Source organism: Rattus norvegicus, chromosome 20, assembly GCF_021556685.1.
Source record: "Rattus norvegicus strain SHRSP/BbbUtx chromosome 20, alternate assembly SHRSP_T2T, whole genome shotgun sequence".
NCBI lineage: Eukaryota > Metazoa > Chordata > Mammalia > Rodentia > Muridae > Rattus > Rattus norvegicus.
In genome coordinates, this window is record NC_141553.1 from 4,395,936 (window position 1) to 4,414,920 (window position 18,985).

General features: G+C 50.4%; 3 protein-coding genes across 10 annotated transcripts; 1 reads left to right on the forward strand and 2 right to left on the reverse strand.

The window, feature by feature from the left end:
* Positions 1–1,894: 1,894 nt before the first annotated feature.
* Positions 1,895–3,741, reverse strand: Ltb (lymphotoxin beta). Its single transcript, NM_212507.2, is given in 3 exon segments — positions 1,895–2,501; positions 2,845–3,163; positions 3,497–3,741. Coding segments are annotated over 3 exon segments (924 nt in total). The 5' UTR covers positions 3,659–3,741; the 3' UTR covers positions 1,895–2,058.
* Positions 3,742–9,007: 5,266 nt separating this feature from the next.
* Positions 9,008–14,031, forward strand: Lst1 (leukocyte specific transcript 1). 5 transcript variants are annotated; one of them, XM_087598280.1, is made up of 6 exons: positions 9,008–9,093; positions 9,862–9,915; positions 10,220–10,321; positions 10,720–10,739; positions 12,065–12,242; positions 12,789–14,031. In XM_087598280.1, the coding sequence occupies exons 1-5, from the start codon at positions 9,060–9,062 to the stop codon at positions 12,212–12,214; spliced, it is 360 nt and encodes a 119-aa protein (XP_087454406.1). In that variant the 5' UTR covers positions 9,008–9,059; the 3' UTR covers positions 12,215–12,242; positions 12,789–14,031.
* Ncr3 (natural cytotoxicity triggering receptor 3) lies at positions 12,547–17,698 on the reverse strand. 4 transcript variants are annotated; one of them, XM_087597018.1, is made up of 4 exons: positions 17,366–17,681; positions 13,007–13,351; positions 12,772–12,903; positions 12,547–12,661 (listed from the first exon to the last, which is right to left on the reverse strand). In XM_087597018.1, exons 1-4 carry the CDS (start codon positions 17,370–17,372, stop codon positions 12,603–12,605), a joined length of 543 nt encoding a protein of 180 aa, XP_087453144.1. In that variant the 5' UTR covers positions 17,373–17,681; the 3' UTR covers positions 12,547–12,602.
* Positions 17,699–18,985: the final 1,287 nt, after the last annotated feature.

Here is an 18,985-nt window from a genome sequence, read left to right on the forward strand (position 1 = left end):
TTTAAACAAAGGGTGTTTTTTTTCTTAATTGCTTAATCACACATTCAGGGCCTTGGATTTGATCCCAACATCAATAATAATAATAATAATAATAATAATAATAATAATAATTTATTGTTGTTGTTATTCAATAGTGCTTGCTGAAGCATGCAAGGCTGACTTTATTCAGAATCCGTGATCAGTGCAGAGACTTGTAGACGTTCAGTGAGAGCAAGTGGGTCTTCAGAGCCAGAGCAGGGTGGGCGTTGGGGGACGGCAAATGACTAAGAGAAAAGAAAAATCAGGGGTAGGGGCACTCTGTCTAAACAGATCAGACAAGACGCCTGTTGAGACAGGCCAGGTGAGCAGACATCACCTCAGGGGCTGTACTGCAATGACTGAGGGTGATCCAATCTAGGAGAGGGAGCTTGCTAAACCGACTTAATGGGATTTTTCACTAAAACTAGTTTTTACAAGGAAGGCAATGACTAGGTATAGAAGATTCAGGAGCCTGACTAGAGTTTAGCCAAAGTTGGTCACCCTCTCACCCCACTGGAAGGCTCTTGGGCAGAAGGTCAAAGGTGCGTAAGGAGTGGGTGTGTAGCCATGCCTTTAATTCCAACACTTAGGAGGTAGGAGCAGGATAGCCGTTGAGGGTTTCAAGGCCAGTCGAAGAAGAAAGAAAGGAGGATGAGGAGGATGAGGAGAAGGGAAAGAAAAAAAGAAGGAAAATGAAACTGGAAATGGAACTTCAGAAGGTTGACAGCCCTAATTGGGCTCATTGTTGGTTGGGCCTTTCTGCACCCCAGTAGCCAGAGAGGGGAAAACCAACCACATGGTATGCTGCGGGGGTGGGGTGCAGAGTGGGGGGGTGACCCACTGGGGTGACCTAGATACATCCTGGGTTCCCCTCTGCCTCCTCCAGCCTGGTGTGTGTGGGGGGGACTGCTGTTACTCATCTTAGGGGCCTCCCACTTGCCCAGCTCTGCGGAGGGGTGCCTTAAGTGTGAACCGAGGGTGAGGACATTCCGTCTCTAGAAAGGACCCCAGGGCATTGGCTTCCTCCTCCCACTCCCCCCAGACACAAGTCTCTGGCCCCTCCTCCTCTCCCACTTCCACCATTTTCAACTTCTTTCCTTTCTTCATTAGTCTGCCCCCCTGATGCCCCTTAGAGAAGAGCTGTGGAGCCCCAGCACTGGAGAGGCAGAGGCAGGCAGATCTTTCAGTTTGGAGATCAGTCTGGTCTACATAGTGAGTTCCAGGTGACCCAGGACTATATATGAGACCCTGCCTATAGACAGACAGACAGACAGACACACACACACACACACACACACACACACAGCTGTCAGGAAGCCAGCTGCTGAGAACTAACGGCCCCACCCCACAGAGCTTTGTCCCACAGACTTCTGGAGTTTTTCTCTCTGGGAATGAGACCTGCCTACCCTCTCACGTTGATTCTTCTCACAGCAAGGCAGAAGCCAGGAGAAAAAGTGTATGGGAGGGGTTCTTGAGGGAACCAAGGCTTTGCTATTTTGTGGGTTCTTTCTCCCACCCTCTATCCCCCACCCCCCACCCCCCACCCCCGTCTCAGCCCCTAACACTAGATAGGAGAGAAACAAGATCAGAGAGCACGGAATTAGGAAAATCCTTGAGTCTATGGCTTTCCTTTCGTTTCTTCTTTGACCCACAGCTGCTAACAAATTGCAAACAACTTCCCTAAACTGCCAACATCCTGGCAATCAGGATACTGGGAGAAATCTCAGGGTTTAATTGTCCCTTCTTCCCTGGCCTTGGAGCCGGGGCGTGGGTGCAACAGGTGTCCACAGTTCAAAGTTGGGTCATCCACACCTGCACGCGCCCCAGAATCAAAAAAACATCTGTATTTCCGTGAAGATACTGGCATGGGGCAGCATAGTTTACATTCTTTATTTTCAAAATTCGTGTCCTACATCTCCCGAACCCCGCGCCACGCCCCTAGCTGTCCCGGATCCTGGGGTCCCAGGCTTCTTGACTCGCCAGACATCATGATTCACACATTCGAACCGTCAGTAGATCCTCCAGGAATGCAGTTGGCTGTCACCCCACCATCACCGCCCCGAAGAAGGTCTTCCCTCTCCTGTAGTCCACCATGTCGGGATGACTGATGTTGACGTATATCCTCTCGCCGCTCCGGAGCTGCGCCAGGCCGCCGAACCCCACGCTCGTGTACCACAAAGACCCGTACCCGATGGGATCCACAACAGGGGTCACGGTCTCCGCGCCCTCCAGCAGCAGCTCGGGGGAGCCCCGCCCATAGGCGCCCCCCGCACGGTACAGGGCGCTGCGCAGCGTGAACAAGCGAGCGCGGCTTCGGCCGGCAGGGGGCGTCCTGCCCCGGTACCCAACATGGCAGTAGAGATAGTAGACGCCGTCCTGCGGCAGCGCCAGCCCATGGGTGCGGGAGAACTGCGCACCGCTTCTCAGAAACGCTTCTTCTTGGCTCGCCTCCCAGCTGAGCCCTTGCCCGCTCATCCAAGCGCCTGCAGAGAGGGACACGCGTGAGCTCCCGGGCCGCTATCTCTACTAGGTCGGGGACCAGGGTAGGATGAGCAGGGACCTGGAGCGGAGGGGCGGGGCCTTCCTCACCCTGTGGTACTCAGTGGGGAGGGGCAGGAATAACTGTGCTATCACCCGAGGGGACTAAAGTGGCGAGATCCCGACCGGTTTTTACGTGTTTCCAGAGAAGTCCCAACAAGGGAGAAGCTGGGGTGGAGGAGTTGGGAAAGTACCAGGGGTGTCATAGCAGAGCCAAAGGACTTACTGTGGGGGTGCATACTGTGGGGGGTGCATAGCTGGCACTCTTCAGGTCTACTAGATGCTTACCTATGAGGTGGGCAGCAGGAAGCTCGGGGCTGAAGTCAGTTTCTGGTTCCCCCAATGGCAGCTGTTGAACCCCTGGATCTGGTATAGAATCCACAGCTGGGGACAGGGTGGTCACCCATGCAGATGCCTCCCGAGAGGGCTGTGCAACAGGGCGCTGGGATGTGGGACCTAGATTCCTGGAAGAATAGGCTCTCTGAGGATGCAGACGGGGATCGGGAGTCTCTGAGAGGCTGGAGGGTGAGGGCGAGATGCACGAGGGTTTGCTGTCATCCAGTCCTTTTTGAGCCTGTGCTCCCGAGCCAATAACGATCTTCTCAACCTGGATGGGTAGGGTTACAGTGCCCAGAGGTCAGATTCAGCTCTTGGCAACTCCACCCCTCCCACAGTAGAGCCCAGCCCTAAAGCTGGAGCCTGCAGTGCCCTCCCTAGAATGCATCTCGCTGGAAAAAACAAAACCTATGTACGCAGGCAGAAAGACAAGTGCAACATATCTGGAGGAGAAGCCAACCAGGAAGGGGCTTGCAAATTCAGGCTAGGATTGCCTGGAGAGAGGGCAAAGGCAGACCAGAAGGGAGAGCGGCCAGCTGAGCCCCGCCGGCTCAGCCTTAAGTAAATAAACATTCACAGGAGGTAACCCTCTCGAGCTACTCACCTGACGTCCCTGATCCTGGGGCACCAGGGCCAGCACAGCCAGGACAGTGATAGGCACTGCCAACAGCAGGGTCACCAGCGATGTAGCTCCTGCCACAGCCAGCAAGAGGCAGCCCCTCCCCTGGGGCCTCCCACCCAGGCCCTGCAGTCCCCGTGTCCCCATCCAGACTCAGAGCTAGGACCCGGGCAGGGGCTTTCATACCTCAGGGGTAGGGCCACCCCTCCCTGCAGACCCACACACCTGCCCCCTGTCCCCTGCCTGGGACTTTCCGAACACCCTAGCTCCCCTCAACCTGCTTCCTGTTTACCCAGGGCTGGGGCCAGGGTTGGGTGGCTGGATGCCTGGGTTCTCTGAACTGGGGAAGGAGATAAGGCGAGAGGTTGGTTTTCAAGGTAAGGGTGAAGGGGTACTCAGCAGGGAGGGAAAATGAAGCCCAGGGAAGGAAGATAGCTTGCAAAAGGCCAGGCAAAAGGTTGTAATGACCAGGCAGGACTCCGGGTATCTCGGGCTGTGCTCAGCTTCTGGACCTCCCAGGCCAGTGCTAGGAGGGCTGCAAACACACATGGGTGCGCACAGGCACACGGTGAGGAGATGGAGTAGGAGGCCAACAAGGGACGACTGTGAGTCTTTATCCCTGAGATCGCCCTCTCTCCACACTAGCTGACTTCTTCCAGTTGCAGTCTCTCTCTCTCTCTTTTTTTTTTTTTTCCCCCGGAGCTGGGGACCGAACCCAGGGCCTTGCGCTTGCTAGGCAAGTGCTCTACCACTGAGCTAAATCCCCAACCCCCCAGTTGCAGTCTCTTAAACAAGATGGGAAAGGCAGAGTTAAGCAGGTTCACAGTGGTTACCGCTTTATGAAGGGGCCTCAGCCACCCAACCCCCACCCCTCTGGGGAAGGACAGAGGTGATGACTCCTCCCTCAATACAAAATGACAAGAATACACAGGCTTTTTTTTTTTTTATTTTAAAACACTTATCTACTTAATGTATATGAATACAGTGTAGCTGTCTTCAGACACACCAGAAGAGGGCACCAGATCTCATTACAGATGGTTGTGAGCCACCATGTGGTTGCTGGGATTTGAACTCAGGACCTCTGGAAGAGCAGTCAGTGCTCTTAACCACTGAGCCATCTCTCCAGCCTGATCTTCAGTCTTTCCTTCATCTCCATAGAAAAGCCCTAAGAAGGCGCTGAGACCCAGAGAGATGAAAAGGCTGAGGCTGGGATGGAGGTGGTGCTTGGCCAGTGGGTTTGATTCTGTCGGAGGCAAAACAGCACCAATTCCAGCCTCGTACATTTTACTAAATGTACATTTTATCTTCCGGAGGCAAGAAATGAGGAAACAAACACTAACTTGAGCAATTCAGAGGTAACATGAGGTAATGCTCACAACTTGGAAAGATACAAGAAGTAGCCCAGGGCTGTGCTTCGCTGGTAGAACACTTACCCAGCATGCCCCGGGCCCTGACTTTGGTTCCCAGCACTAAATCAAGCAGGCCTAGTGCAGGGGAGCTGTAATCCCAGCAGGATGATCTGAAATCCAAGGCCATCCTTGACTACTTGGCAAATATGAGGCCAGGTTCCTTTCAAGAAGGAAAGAAGGAACCAGCCTTAATTAGGGAGGCTGAGACACGCTGATCAAGGCCAGCATGGTCTATAGAGCATATTCCAGTACAGTCAGGGCTTGGGGGGGGGGGTAGTCAAGTGACTAAGCAAAGTGTTGCTTGTAGATCTAGGTCAGTAGTTCTCACCCTTCCTAATGCTGCAACCCTTTAATGCAATTCCTCATGTTGTGCTGACCCCCAGCCATAACGTTTGCTACTGTTACAAATTGTAGTATAAATATCTCCAAGGCAGGATGTCTGATGTGCGATGGGGGGGTCGGGACCCACGGGTTGAGAACCAATGATCTAGGCGAGGAGACCGTGTGTATGGGGCCTGAAGACATGTCTTAGCAGTTAAGAGCACTTGCAGCTCATGAAGAGGGTCTGAGTTCAGTTTCCAGCACCCAGGTCAGGTTACCTATAGCTCCAGCTCGAGAGGGGAACCCACACCCTCTTCTGGCTCGTGGTGGTATTTGCACTTGTTTGCATGCATACATGAACACAAACGTAATTAAAAATAATAAAAACAAACTATACATATATATATATGCACATTTGTTGTAAGGTTCTGTTATTCTAGATGTTTGAACTTTGTGCATACATGCATGTGTGTGCATGTGTGCATGCGTATGTGTGTACATGCTTGCATGGGTGTGCTCAAGTGTGTATGTGTATATGTGTGTATATATATGTATGTGTATGTGTGTGTATGTGTGTATGTGTATGTGTGCATGTATGTGTGTGTTGGTGTGTGTGTATGTGTGTGTATGTGTATGTGTGTGTATATGTGTATGTATGTGTGTGTATGTGTGTGTGTGTAGGTGTGTGTAGGTGTATGTGTGTGTGTATGTGTATGTATGTATATATGTATGTATGTGTGTGTGTAGGTGTAGTGTAGGTGTATGTTGTGTAGATGTATATGTGTGTGTATGTGTGTGTATGTGTGTGTGTGTAGGTGTATGTGTGTGTTGGTGTGTATGTATGTGTGTGTATGTATATGTGTATGTATGTGTGTGTAGGTGTATGTGTGTGTGTGTGTGTGCCCACACATGTGTGTGTTCTTGAGTATGAGTTCACAGTCCGTTCAAATGCTAGTCTGGGCTGGCCTTCCACCTTGTCTAAAACAGAGTCTAGTCGTAGTCTTCTCTGACATCCCCAACCTCTACAATTGTCCACAAACTCTGTTCTCTGCCTCCCATCTCACCCTAAGAATATGGAATTTCACAAGTGGTTGCCACAGCCATCTTTCTGTGGGGCCTGGGGACTCAAACTCAGATCTTCATGCTTGTGTGCCCAGTGCTTTTACCAACAGAGCTCTCTCCTCACCCAATGCTTAAAATTAAAAACAAATGTAACTATAAGATATATTAAAAAGAAGAAACCCACTTAAATTGTGCCCTATTTGTTCTGCGGGGGTGTGGGGACCCCGGGGGTGGAATGTTGTGTGGTGTGGGAAGGAAGTACCACAAAGTTCCTGAATTTGGGTAACAAAGCATGCCTAGGGACCCAGGCACCAGACTCAAGCACCCTCTCTCTCTGCCCTAGCTACCAGCCTTTACTCTGTTCAAAGACTGCGGTGTAGTCTTCTAGCACCCTTTTCCCTCTTGGTCACAGTGGCCCTGAGAGACCTTCACCTAGGTCCCTACTGCCCTACTGCTCAATGCCAGAATGCTGCCTTCTGTGGGAAGTCCTCTAGCGCCCCAGCAGTTTTGCTACCACCAGCTGGTCCTCACTTACTTCCTGTCCTGCATTTGTCAGCAGATCAGACGCCAAAAGAGATGCCCCGAGACACCCCAGAGCTGTCTGGCACTAGAGGTGCTGGAAGCACACGCCACGCCCTAAACAGACACAGCAGAAGGGGCACCTGAAGAGTCCTCCATCAGAGGAGGCGCCCGGAGGAGGTGGACGTTTGTTTACCACTACAGGATGAATTGAAAGGCTGGAGCTGAGGGAGTAACCACCCCGGTGATAGCTAGGAATCTCAAAGGAAAGATGGAAATCCATTTCTCTCTCTCTCTCTCTCTCTCTCTCTCTCTCTCTCTCTCTCTCTCTCTCTCCCTAAAATTTATTATTATACATGAGTACACTGTATCTGTCTTCAGGCACACCAGAAGAGGGCATCGGATCCCATTACAGATGGTTGTGAGCCACCATGTGGTTGCTGGGAATTGAACTCAGGACCTCCGGAAGAGCAGTCGGATGCTCTTAACCACCGAGCCACCTCTCCAGTCCCGTAACATCATCTCTCTCTTTTTTTTTTTTTTTTTTTTTTGGTTCTTTTTTTCGGAGCTGGGGACCGAACCCAGGGCCTCGCGCTTCCTAGGTAAGCGCTCTACCACTGAGCTAAATCCCCAGCCCCCGTAACACCATCTCTTAATGGTTATACTTCCTCTCCTAGATGCAGGGAGATACAGAGGCAGGGGAAAGAAGCTAAGACTGCAGGGCGGGCGCAGATGTCTGAGCTGGGGGTGCTTTCCACTCTGAACCAATGTCGAATGTGTCCCCTCAGTAAACCAAGAGTGTCACCCAGAATCTACCCAAGAGTCTGGGTCAGCTGGGAGTGGGTAGCCATCTTGGATGAGAGGGGATACCTGCTGAGATAGAGGGAGGCAGACTATGGATTTGGAGTTCCCTGAACCAGAAGGGATCTGTATTTGGACCCTATCCTCTGAGCCCTTGTGTCTTCATTTTCCAAAGGCGTTAAAAGAATCTGCATCCGGAAGCTGTGGCCGGCCGTATACTCTGTAGGCTGAGGCAAGAAGATGGTGAGCCTCAGGCCAGCCTGGGCTACACAGCAAAATCCTGCTACTACTAATAATTACATTAATTAAATAATCGGGAGAGATGGCTCAGCGTTAAGAGCATTGACTGCTTTTCCAGAGGTCCTGAGTTCAATTCCCAGCAACCACATGGTGGCTCACAACCATCTGTAATGGGATCCGATGCCCTCTTCTGGTGTCTCTGAAGACAGCTACAGTGTACTCACATACATTAAATGAATAAATAAATCTTTAAATAATAATAATAATAATAATAATAATAATAATAATAATAATCTGTTGCTGATTCATCACATTTCCTTGGGGTCCCCCCTCCCCCAAACCTACAGCACGCCTCTCATAACTGGGAGGCTCTTGGTTTCACACTGTTGTCCCCCAAGTGAGGGCCCTCTATCTGCCCTCAAACAGGAACCAGCAGTTAAACGGCAGGAAGTACCCAAGGAGAAAGTAAATCATTCTTGGTAGCCCACCACTCCACACCAGCCAAAGAAGGTCCTCTCTCCTGGGGGAAGGGTAACCTTCTCTCTGTTCCCCAGTGGTCCCCACATCTACTCCATGCTCTGGCTCCTTTGCCCTCACCCGCCCTGTCACCCGCATTCAGGATTGTGCAACGTTTGTTTCCAGCCTCCTCCAAGCCCCCCATCCCATTCCCCCATCCCCATCAGCCTGGGGCAGAGGAAATGGGTGGGGGTGGGGGATACAGCTCAACACTTCTCTGCTACTTCTGAATCTCCCTTGGCTTTCTGTTTGCTTCCTGAGACAGGGTCTCACTGTGTAGCCCTGGCTCTGCTTGAACTCACAGAGATCCATTCCTACCCGTAGGGCAGCGTTGGGCTTTCCTTGTGAAAACCTCGGGCTCCTGGCCTGGGAAATGGGTACCATGCTATGTTAAGACAAACAGGGGTTGGGGATTTAGCTCAGTGGTAGAGCACTTGCCTAGCAAGCACAAGGCCCTGGGTTCGGTCCCCAGCTCTGGAAAAAAAGAAGAAGAAGAAAAAGAAAAAAAAAAAAAAAAGACAAACATAAAAGTGAGGACAAGGATTGTAACAGAGCCCCTTGCCTCAGAGATGGGGAACTTGGGGACACGTGACTAACCCAAGGCATTAAGCCCAGCAGAAGAAGGATTAGTTTAGTCTTGACCTTCAGGCCTGTTCTCAGTCCCTGGACTGTATCTGACGATGACAAGAATGCCACCTTGTGACTGGGGAGAGGGTAAGTAGGGACCCCTCTGTTCTGCTAGGGGAGGGATGTGGGAGCTGGACAGTGAGGGACTCAGCAGGGTTCAGGGTTAGGAGAGGTGGCCAGAAGCCCTTGGAACCAGGCACTGCAGGTGGGAGTGCCACAGCTTGAGACCGGAAACAGTAGGGTGTGAGCATAGAGTCAGGAGAGGTGACCCAGTAGGTGAATCTCTAGAGGAAGTGAGAAGCTGAGGTCTGGGTAAAGAATCCGTGTTGGGGTGGGGATGTCGCTCAGAGCGCACTCCTCCTCGGTAGAAGTGAAGCCCCGGGTTATAGTGCCTTCTGTAACCCCCGACACCAGAGAGGTGGTCCGAAGGACCAGAAATCAATGACATGACCTGTCTCTCTGCGTGAGGCTTCAGGGAATTTGGAAGCAGCCTAAACTATAGGAGACACTGCATTAAAAAAAAAAAAAAAGTCCAGGTGGCGGTGATGTAAACCTTTATTCCCAGAGTGGGAGTGGGGGTGGGGGACAGAGACAGGAGGATCTCTGTGTGTGAGATCCAGACCAGCCTGGTCTACCCAGTGAGTTCCAGGACAGCCAGGGCTACACAGAAAAACCCTGCCTCTAAAAACAAAACAAACAAGCCAACAAAAAAAAATAATACAAAAACACAAAACCCCCTAAATCTTCTAGAGTATATTTTCCTGCATCTAAACTGTCAGAGGACAGTAGCGTCCTGGCTTTGACCCAGAGCCACATAAAACAACCATGATAGATGGTAGTACATTCTCTCAACAGCACTCAAGACATGGGGCTGTAAGGATCCAAAGTTCAAGAATACTTGGCTACTAGGTGAGCCTGAGGCCTCCCGGGATACCTGAGACAATCGACAGAGAGACAGAAAGGTGGGAGAGACATGGGTGGGGGGAAGGGGAGGGAGAAAGGACTTCGGGGAGGATATGATCAAGAGACTTTGTATAAGTGTATGAAGTTGTCGAAAAATAGAAAGGAGGCAGGATCAATCTGGGAGAGGAAGACAGGATAAAAGGAAAAAATGGGGGAGGAGGAACCCAAGAAAAATATAGGAACCTGGGAAACTTACATTTAAGCAGGGGTTTGGGAAACTGATGGGAGAAAGACCCTCTCATACTCCTAGAGAAACAGTGTTACCTGCTGTTGGGGAGCCTGGTACTGGGAGGGCTCCTCCTCCTGCTTGTCATCATCCTGTTCGCCTGCCTGTGCCGGTTCTATCAGAGAGGTAAGCCCTAGGAGCCAGCGAGAGCGAGCACCTCTCACAGCCACCCACAGCTTGCCCTCTACACCCTTCCTACTGCTGGGGCCCAAGTTCCAGGAATCTCGGGATAGGAGAGGCCAGAGGAGTTGTCCAAAAGGCACAGGCTTTGGCTGTGGTTCCTGTGGCAACCAGCAAGTGAGGAGGGATGGGGGGGTCCAGTCAGTGTGTTGTGGAAGGCTGTTCTGGGGTGGAGTGCTATGGGGTTGGGGAACTAGGGTGTGTGGGGGCCTGGGGTGGGGTACTATTCTGAGGTGGCAGATCCAATGTGAGGTGCTGTCCTAGGGTGGATGAGCCATTTCGGGGTACGTTCTGGCAGGGGGCTCAGGGAAGGGTCTTGTTGAACCATTTTTTTTTTCTTCTAGTGAAGAGACTAGAAAGAAACGTGAGTCTGGGGGCAAGGGGACAAGGGGGGAGGGAACAGGGGAGGGGGCAAGGCGGTGAGGGGTAGAGGGGGTGAAGGGGCAGGGGAAGGAGGCGGGGTCTGGAGGGGTGTAGAGGGGGTGTGCGGGCAGGGGGTGAAGGGACGAGGGAAACCCACATAGGGAGTGGGGCTAGGATGAAAGGGTGGAGCGGAGAGAAAAAGGAAGAGGAAGTAGGAGGGACAGAGAAAATGAAAGAAGCAGAGAGAAAAAGAGGCAACCAGAAGAGAGGGAGGAAATAGTGTGTTTATAAGAATATAAAACACTTCAGGGGGTTGGGAATTTAGCTCTGTGGTAGAGCGCAAGGCCCTAGGTTCGGTCCCCAGCTCCGGAAAAGAAGAAGAAGAAAAAAAAAAAAACAAAACACTTCAGAAGGACGAAGTGAAGAGGAATTGAGTGAAAGGGGAGATTAAAAGACCAGAGGGAAGAGTTCACTCAGGACTATAGGAGAGGTCCTGTCTCAAAAGAACAAAAGCAAAAGGGGCGGGGCGGGGCCAGCGGGCGGGGCCAGCGGGCGGGGGCGGGGTCAGCAGTGTGGTTTAGTTAACAGTCTGTGTCTAGCCTGTGTAGAACCCAGTGCAGCATAAAACCAGAGCGCTGGTAAGTGACTGAAGTCCCACATAGAGGCAGGGAGTCAGTCCTTAACTACATATCAAGTTGAAGGCCAGCCTGAGCTACATGAGACCCTGTCTCAAAAGAAGAGGAGGTTTGGGGGCTGGAGAGACGGCTCAGCTCAGCGTTTATAAGCGCTGACTTGTGCCTGGAACTGAGAGGTACAAACAGTCCTAGGGGCTCCCTGGCCAACCATCCTCGTGGGAATGGCAAACTCCAGGTTTAGTGAGAGGTCTCTAAAATAGATATCTAGATAGATAGACATAATGTGTAGAAACAATTGGAAAGTTGACGTTCAGGCATCCACTTTAAGCCTACAGGAGCACAGGCAGACATATCTACATAGAAACAAGGAAGAGGGGTTGGGGATTTAGCTCAGTGGTAGAGCGCTTGCCTAGCAAGCGCAAGGCCCTGGGTTCGGTCCCCAGCTCCTAAAAAAAGAAAAGAAAAAAGAAAGAAAGAAAGAAAGAAAGAAAGAGAGAGAGAGAGAGAGAGAGAGAGAGAGAGAGAGAGAGAGAAAGAAACAAGGAGGAAAAGCAAGAGAAAGCAGGTTCAAGAGACATAAAGAGAAGAGACTGAGAGGAAAGCGTGAAGGCACAGGGAGAAAGACAGGTGGGAGCTGGGGCCAGGCTGGGGAGGGATGTGACAGCGGTACCCCGGGTCCTCACATCTTCAGGCCCAGGTCTCGGGGCAGGAGCTCCACTACGCCTCTCTCCAGAAGCTGCCCGCATCCAGCAGTGATATGGAAGGCAGAGGAGAAGGTGAAGGCGTAAAAGAAGACGCCAGCACTGACTATGCCTGCATCGTCTTAAACAAACCCAATTGAGCGCCCCCAAAAGCCTCCCTCGCCCTGGGTGGGTACTCAGAGTCGCCCCGAGTTCACCTAGTAAAGTCTGGTTCCCCACTTGTGCGTCAGGCTTCTCTGTATGTGTCCAGCCCTCAGTTCACCCTCCCACCTGCTGGGAGTCAGTGGTCACTGAGCAAGGGCATTTAGGAACACCAGCTCCTCTAGAAGCCAGTAAACAGCTGTGGTCCCCGGGGAAGGGAGAGCTAAGAGCGGAGGGCTGTGTGTGTGTGTGTGTGTGTGTGTGTGTGTGTGTGTGTGTGTGTGTGTGTGTGCGTGCGCGTGTGTGTGTTGTGACTAGAGAATGAAGAAAATACGAGAAAATGTAAGGATTTATTGCCTGCCTCTTTGAGTGCTGGATCTTTGGGATTTAGAATCGCTCCTCAGAGGCTGTGGGAGGAGTGGCGGTGTTTCCCACGTGACAGAGACCTGGGGAGGAATAGCAGGGGAGGGGCTGCTCAGAGTTACAGCCCGAAGCTCTCTCCTCTTGCAGTCCGTCCCTCCCTTCTCTGTTCCCATGCCCCTGCTCAGCAACTCACATTTGCCCTGGTAATAGATGACACTGCCGGTGGCCACAGAGAGAAAGCTGAGTGCATAGACGCCAGCGCGAAGGAGGAGACTTGTGTAGGCAGCTCGCTCTGGCTCTGTGTTGGAGGCTTGTTGAGGAGGCTCTACAGCAGGACACGGGGAGAGGAAGGAGTTCAGGAACTCAGAGCTGGGGACAGTCCCTAACTTCCAGGAACTCTGAATCCTGGGGGTCTCTCACCACCTCACCTTTCTCCACCACCAGCCGAGTCCCGTTTCCTGTTCCGACGCCCAGGCCTAGCACCTCCACTCTGCACACGTAGATTCTGGCGTCATGGCTTTGGATGTCCTGTATGAGCAGCCCGGCCTTGTGGCCTCTAATGAACTGGGAAGCAGAAAAAGAGGCCACTCGGCCCCTGAACCCTGGGGTCACATTGCTCAACTCCATCCCCGGGGCTACTTTGTCTTGGTACCATGTGGCAGAGCCAATGGCCGCTTTCCCTCTGCTGGCATTGAACGAACAGGGCAGGGAGGCAGTGGTGCCCTCTTGTGCACGAATCTCAGGGGGCTGAGACACCCAGATAGCACAGGATCCTGGGGAGAAAGCAAATGTCCAGCGAAAACCTACTCAGTTACTCCAAAAAGAAAAGGATTCTCCATAGCGTTCTTTCCCCCTGGGGGTGGAGGGTCAAGACAAACACCCCGGGTTGTCTCATTTAAACCCTGTCCTCTTCGCCAATTTAATTTTTTAGTTTTTAAATTCTTTCACACACTAACTCCAGCACATACACATTTTGGACAACTTGACCCCTGCAATATGCTTAGTGCTCATGAATGAGTGTAGCTGCCTCTGGGAGGAAGGTCTTGGTTGCTCGGCTCTGGATATTATTACTGTGATGTGAGTCGTTTTGTTTTGATTTCCATCTTGGCTGTATTAGGGCTTTAATGCAGACCCGATGAATGCTAGCAGCTACTCTCCCAAGGAAGCACATCTCCTCCTTCAATTATACCTGAAGCTCGAATCTTGGCTGCATTCTACAATAAATTATTATAGATAATTTGATTGCATTTCCCCACAATTAAGAAAGTATTTTATTAGTCTGAGAGATGGCTCAGCAGTTAAGAGCACTGACTGCTCTTCCTGAGTTCAAGTCCCAGCAACCACATGGTGGCTCACAACCATCTGTAATGAGATCTGATGCCCTCTGCTGGTGTGTCTGAAGACAGCTACAATGTACTTGCATACATAAAATAAATAAATAATTCTTTTTAAAAAAAAAGTATTTTATTGCATGTATATGGGTGTTTTTGTTGCATGTGTGTCTGTATCCACAGAGGGTATTGGGTCCCCTGGAACTGGAAGGAGTTCGGATGGTTGTGAGCCGCCGTGTGGACTGGACTTAAGCACTCTAGGAGAGCAGCTAGTGCTCAACTTCTGAGCCATCTCTGCATTTCCCCACCCTCGACCCTTTTTTATTAAATGGAGCCTTGTATGTCCAAGGTTAGTCTTGAAATCATCACATAGCAGAGGATCTCCTTGATTTTCTGATTTACAGGATATGTCACCATAGCCAGCTGATGCAGTGCCTGGGGTCAAGCCTCAGGGCTTTATACGTGGAGGGCAAACTCCACTACACCACACCCCCAGCCCATTTTTTTTTTTTAACCCTGAGCTTCACTATGTGGCTCCAGCTGGCCAGGAACTTCTCCTATCAATATTGGTTCTCATAAGAGCCTTAACAGTGTAAGTTTCCAGGCTGGAGAGATGGCTCAGTGGTTAAGGGCACTGACTGCTCTTCCAGAGGTCCTGAGTTCAAATCCCAGCAACCATGTGGTGGCTCGAAACTATCTGTCATGGGATCTGATGCCCTCTTCTGGTGTGTCTGAAGACAGCGGCAGTGTATATAATAAATAAATAAATCTTAAAAAAGAAAGAAAGAATCCCACATAGTTAAAAAAAAATTTCCAGGTAAAGACACAGCTGTAGTTGGCTGAGAGCTCTAACATGTCCATGCTGATGAATTAAACCAATTGTTAGAGTCTGTGATTCATTTATTAAAAAAAAAAAAAACAAAACAAGGTACATTTACTGGTCATTCAAATTTAGTAGTTCTCAAACTTGAGAGTGTGTTGAAATTATCTGAAAAGCTGTTTGTTTGAGACAGGGTCTCACTATGTAGGCCTGGACCTCGCTATCTAAGGTGGCGTCAACTCACAGGAATTACGATGCCTCCGGGATTTGAGTCCTGCACCAGCAGCGCCTGGCTGGCATTCCTTTCTTGTTTTTCTTTCTTTTTTTTTTTTTTCTCTTTTCTTTTTTTCGGAGCTGGGGACCGAACCCAGGGCCTTGTGCTTGCTAGGCAAGCGCTCTACCACTGAGCTAAATCCCCAACCCCCCTTTCTTGTTTTTCAAAGCTAGAGCCTTGCTGTGCTATCTCTGGGCTCAACCCATTCTCCTGCCTCAGTCACTGAAGTAGCTGGAAACACACGGTCACCACCCTGGTGCGTTTGTCAAAGCTTTGTAGAAGGGACTGGAGAAATGGCTCAGCTACAGAGAGTGACCGGAGATCTTCCACAGGATCCCGGTTCTGTTCCCAGTACCGACACAGTGGCTCCCAACCATCTGTAACTCCACTACCGGGGCCTCTGAAACCGTCTTCTGGCTGTCTGGCCTCCTAGGGCACCAGGCACACATGTGATGCACAGACATTAATGCAAGCACTCGTACACATAAAATAAAATTATGGTAGCAGGCCAGGCGTGAGGGTGCACATCTTCAGTCCCAGCACTCAGGCGGGGAAGCAGGAGGATGTCTGTGAGTTCGAGCCCAGCTTGGACTACACAGCAAGTTCCAGGACAGCCAGAGCTGCATAGAGAGACCGTGTCTCAACCCCGTATCCCCAAAATATAGTAGCTAGGGGAGGGCTTATCCCTATAATCCCGGCACTCGGGAAATGGAGGCAGGAGGATCTGGGGTTCTAGGTTACCCTAGGCTATACTACATAGTGTCTAACTTTTTGAGATTTTATTTTCTTTATTTAAAAACCATTTACTTTTTTTATATGTATGGGTGTTTCACCTACATGTACGTGTGTGTGTCACACACCTATGGAGGCCAGAAGAGGGTGTCAGACCCCCCCCCCCAGAACTGGAGATACAAATGGCCGATAGCCACCCCCGTGTGGGTGTTGGGAGTTGAATCTGGTCCTATGGAAGAGCAGCTAAGGCTTTTAACGACAGAGGCATCTTTTGAGCCCCTACATACTAATCTTAAAACTGGCCTGGGCTATTTGAGGTCCTGTCTTCCAAATAAACATTTAAATAAAAAAATAATTGGAAGCCGAATGCAATGTTAGGCACGTCATCCGGGCAATCTCTCTGGAGCCCACTCAGGAGCGTCTCCAAAAGTTCAAAGGTCAGCCTCAACTACAGAGAGTTGTAGGGCATGCAGCAGGGTGGCGTAGCAAGATCCTAGTTCAAAAAAGAACTTGCCCAGTGTCCCCAGTGTTGATGATCCTGAGTCTGCAATCTACAGTTTGAGAAATACTGAAATATATTCCACAAACATAGCCTCTAATGTTAACTTGATTAAAATCAGTTTCAGTAAAAAAACAATTGTTTTTTTACCTCAGACTTGTCTCTCAGATTCCTAATTATATATCTGCACCCTATCTAATAAACTTCATAACCTACTAGACCTCTTACCCAACGAATTAAACCCTCAAGAAAGAAAATCAGACTGGCTAGATGGCTCAGCTGGTAAAGGCACTTGTCGCAGTGCCCAGAGTTCGAGTCCCAGGACCTACGCTTCGGAAGGAAAGAGCAGACTCTGGCGGGCAGGTTATTCTCTGAGGTCTGCGAGCCTTGACGGTTGTGTGTCCCACCTCCAAAATAACCGAATGTAATTTTTAAGATTAACGATGTTAAAGAAGGAAAATCCGCTTGAGTGTATTAGTATAAGCCCGATCTCTCAGCACTCAGGAGGCTAAGAGGAAAGGATGGAACTTTCCAGGACAAGCTGAGCTACATACACAGCGAGGGCTAGGGCTGTGTGTCTAACTCATCCGTAGCATGGGGGAAGCCCTGGCTTCCAGCATCACACAGCATGGTGCATCACTGTAGCCCTAGCTCTTGAGAGGTGAGCTTGGGAGAACCAGTTCAAGGTCATCCTTGGCTGTATATGAGTTTGAGATCAGCCTAAGCTACCAAGACCCTGTCTCAAAATCAAGCAAGGAAAGATAACACCAATGATCAAACTCAACATACCAGCCCTTTCTTTCTACCCCTTTTCTCTAGGGCCTTTAGGTGGTATCTTTCTTGAAAGGAGGGTGAGAAGAAAAAGGGCTACAGAATGGATGATAGAAATGACCCTTTGGGGTGGCAGGTGACCTAGCAGGTCTGTATCCTGGAAGAGACCACAGGAGACAGTGTTATGAATTATTTCTGCACCCCGCTGGGGGCGCCCACCAGACATCCCCCACTCCCGGAGCATCTAAATCCCACCTCTTCCTTTCTTCCGTCTCCTGTCCCCACGCCCTGGTTCCCGAGCAAACACCCAGTCACCTGCATAAACCATGATGAAGACGATCAACAGCACCTTGGCCATACCTCCCATTGACGAAGCGGACGGACCTCAGTGGTGAGGTCTAAGTAGAGGATCGACTACCGGAGCCTAGGACAAGTAGGACTCACACATGACTTGTCAAGAACCTCCACTGCTTGGGACTTTGGGCCATGTCCCGCTAAGGAGAAAAGATAGCCCTGATGGACATGCCTGGACCCTCTGGAGGCAGCCAGTGGACAGGTGGTATAGTAGGACAGGATGTCCTCGTGTCCGATTTTACAAGATTGGGTAGGTGAGACGAGGATGTGGTTCTCTCACCTTCTGAGGTTCAAGACCAGGCCTTCGCCCAGAACAAACCTCCAACACCCTCCAGCTGAGAGACTGGGCTCCTTCCCCTTTCCTTTGTTCGGTCATGCCCGGGTTCATCACCTCCGTCGCCCCACCCCCACTCTGCCTTTCCCTCCGGAGAGGAAGCTGCTTCGACCAAGTACAGTGCCTGGAAGCTTCATCTGAACAGGTTGGGCCTCTTCCCCCAGCAGTGTCGACAGAGGAGTAAGAGTTATTAACGGGGGGTTGGGGATTTAGCTCAGTGGTAGAGCGCTTGCCTAGAAAGCGCAAGGCCCTGGGTTCGGTCCCCAGCTCTGAAAAAAAAAGAACCAAAAAAAAAAAAAAAGAGTTATTAACGGATATGTTTGAGTCCTCATTTTCCTATCTCCCGGTAAGAAACATTCCCAGCAGAAACCTGCTTTGCACGGTGCCTTCTACATGGACTTACTCATGAGAAACCCATTCGTTCATTATTTTAGCCTCTGTTTTTTTTTTTTTGTTGTTGTTTGTTTGTTTGTTTTGTTTTGTTTTTTTCTTTTTTTCGGAGCTGGGGACCGAACCCAGGGCCTTGCGCTTGCTAGGCAAGTGCTCTACCACTGAGCTAAGTCCCCAACCCCTTTAGCCTCTGTTTAACTGCCCTGCTTTGTTTTGTTTTGTTTTGTTTTTTCGAGACAGGGTCTCTCTGTGTAGCTCTGGCTGTCCTGGAACTCACTCTGTAGGCCAGGCTGGCCTTGAACTCACAGAGATCCACCTGTCTCTGCCTCCTAAGCGCTGGGATTAGAGGTGTGGGCCACCACAATCAGACTACTTAACCACATTTATTGGGAATCTACAAAGTGTGAGTCACGTGAGATGTTCTTCACAGGCACAAGTGACGGACGTCCCGTCACCCATAACTGCAGGTCATGCGGGTGCCTGTGTGCCCTGGTATATACTTTATAGACCACAAGAGATGAAGAAAGCACCTGGAAGAGAGGCCTACGTTGTACTGAGCCACATGGAGCATGGGCTCAACCTCACCAGCCATCCTCAGGGTCCTTTTATTTTCTTCACATTTTTGTATCTTTGCGTGTGTCTACCCAGGCGTGCATGCCACAGCATGTGTGTAGCGGTCAGAAGACAGCTTATGGGGACAGGGTTCTCTCTTTTTTACCATATGGGTCCCAAGGACAAAAGCCATTAGTCTTGGTGGCAAGGGCCTTTATCCACTGAGTAATCTCAAGGGCTCCATCTTTTTTAGGTTTACGTTAAAAAAAATTTTTTTTAAATAATACATGTTTTGCCTGCCTGTATACATGTGCACCATGCGTGTGCCTGGTGCCCATGGAGGTCAGGAA

Excerpts from the sequence above, each read along its gene's own strand:
- Lst1 (XM_087598280.1), top strand. The coding sequence starts at position 9,060 with ATGACAAGAATGCCACCTTGTGACTGGGGAGAGG. Across the intron at positions 9,916-10,219 it reads CAAGAATACTTGGCTACTAG|AGAAACAGTGTTACCTGCTG; the intron begins GTGAGCCTGAGG and ends TCATACTCCTAG. Across the intron at positions 10,322-10,719 it reads GTGCCGGTTCTATCAGAGAG|TGAAGAGACTAGAAAGAAAC; the intron begins GTAAGCCCTAGG and ends TTTTTCTTCTAG.
- Ncr3 (XM_087597016.1), bottom strand. The coding sequence starts at position 17,372 with ATGGGAGGTATGGCCAAGGTGCTGTTGATCGTCTTCATCATGGTTTAT. Across the intron at positions 13,352-17,320 it reads CTTCATCATGGTTTATGCAG|GATCCTGTGCTATCTGGGTG; the intron begins GTGACTGGGTGT and ends CTTTCTCCCCAG. Across the intron at positions 12,904-13,006 it reads TCGGCTGGTGGTGGAGAAAG|AGCCTCCTCAACAAGCCTCC; the intron begins GTGAGGTGGTGA and ends GTCCTGCTGTAG.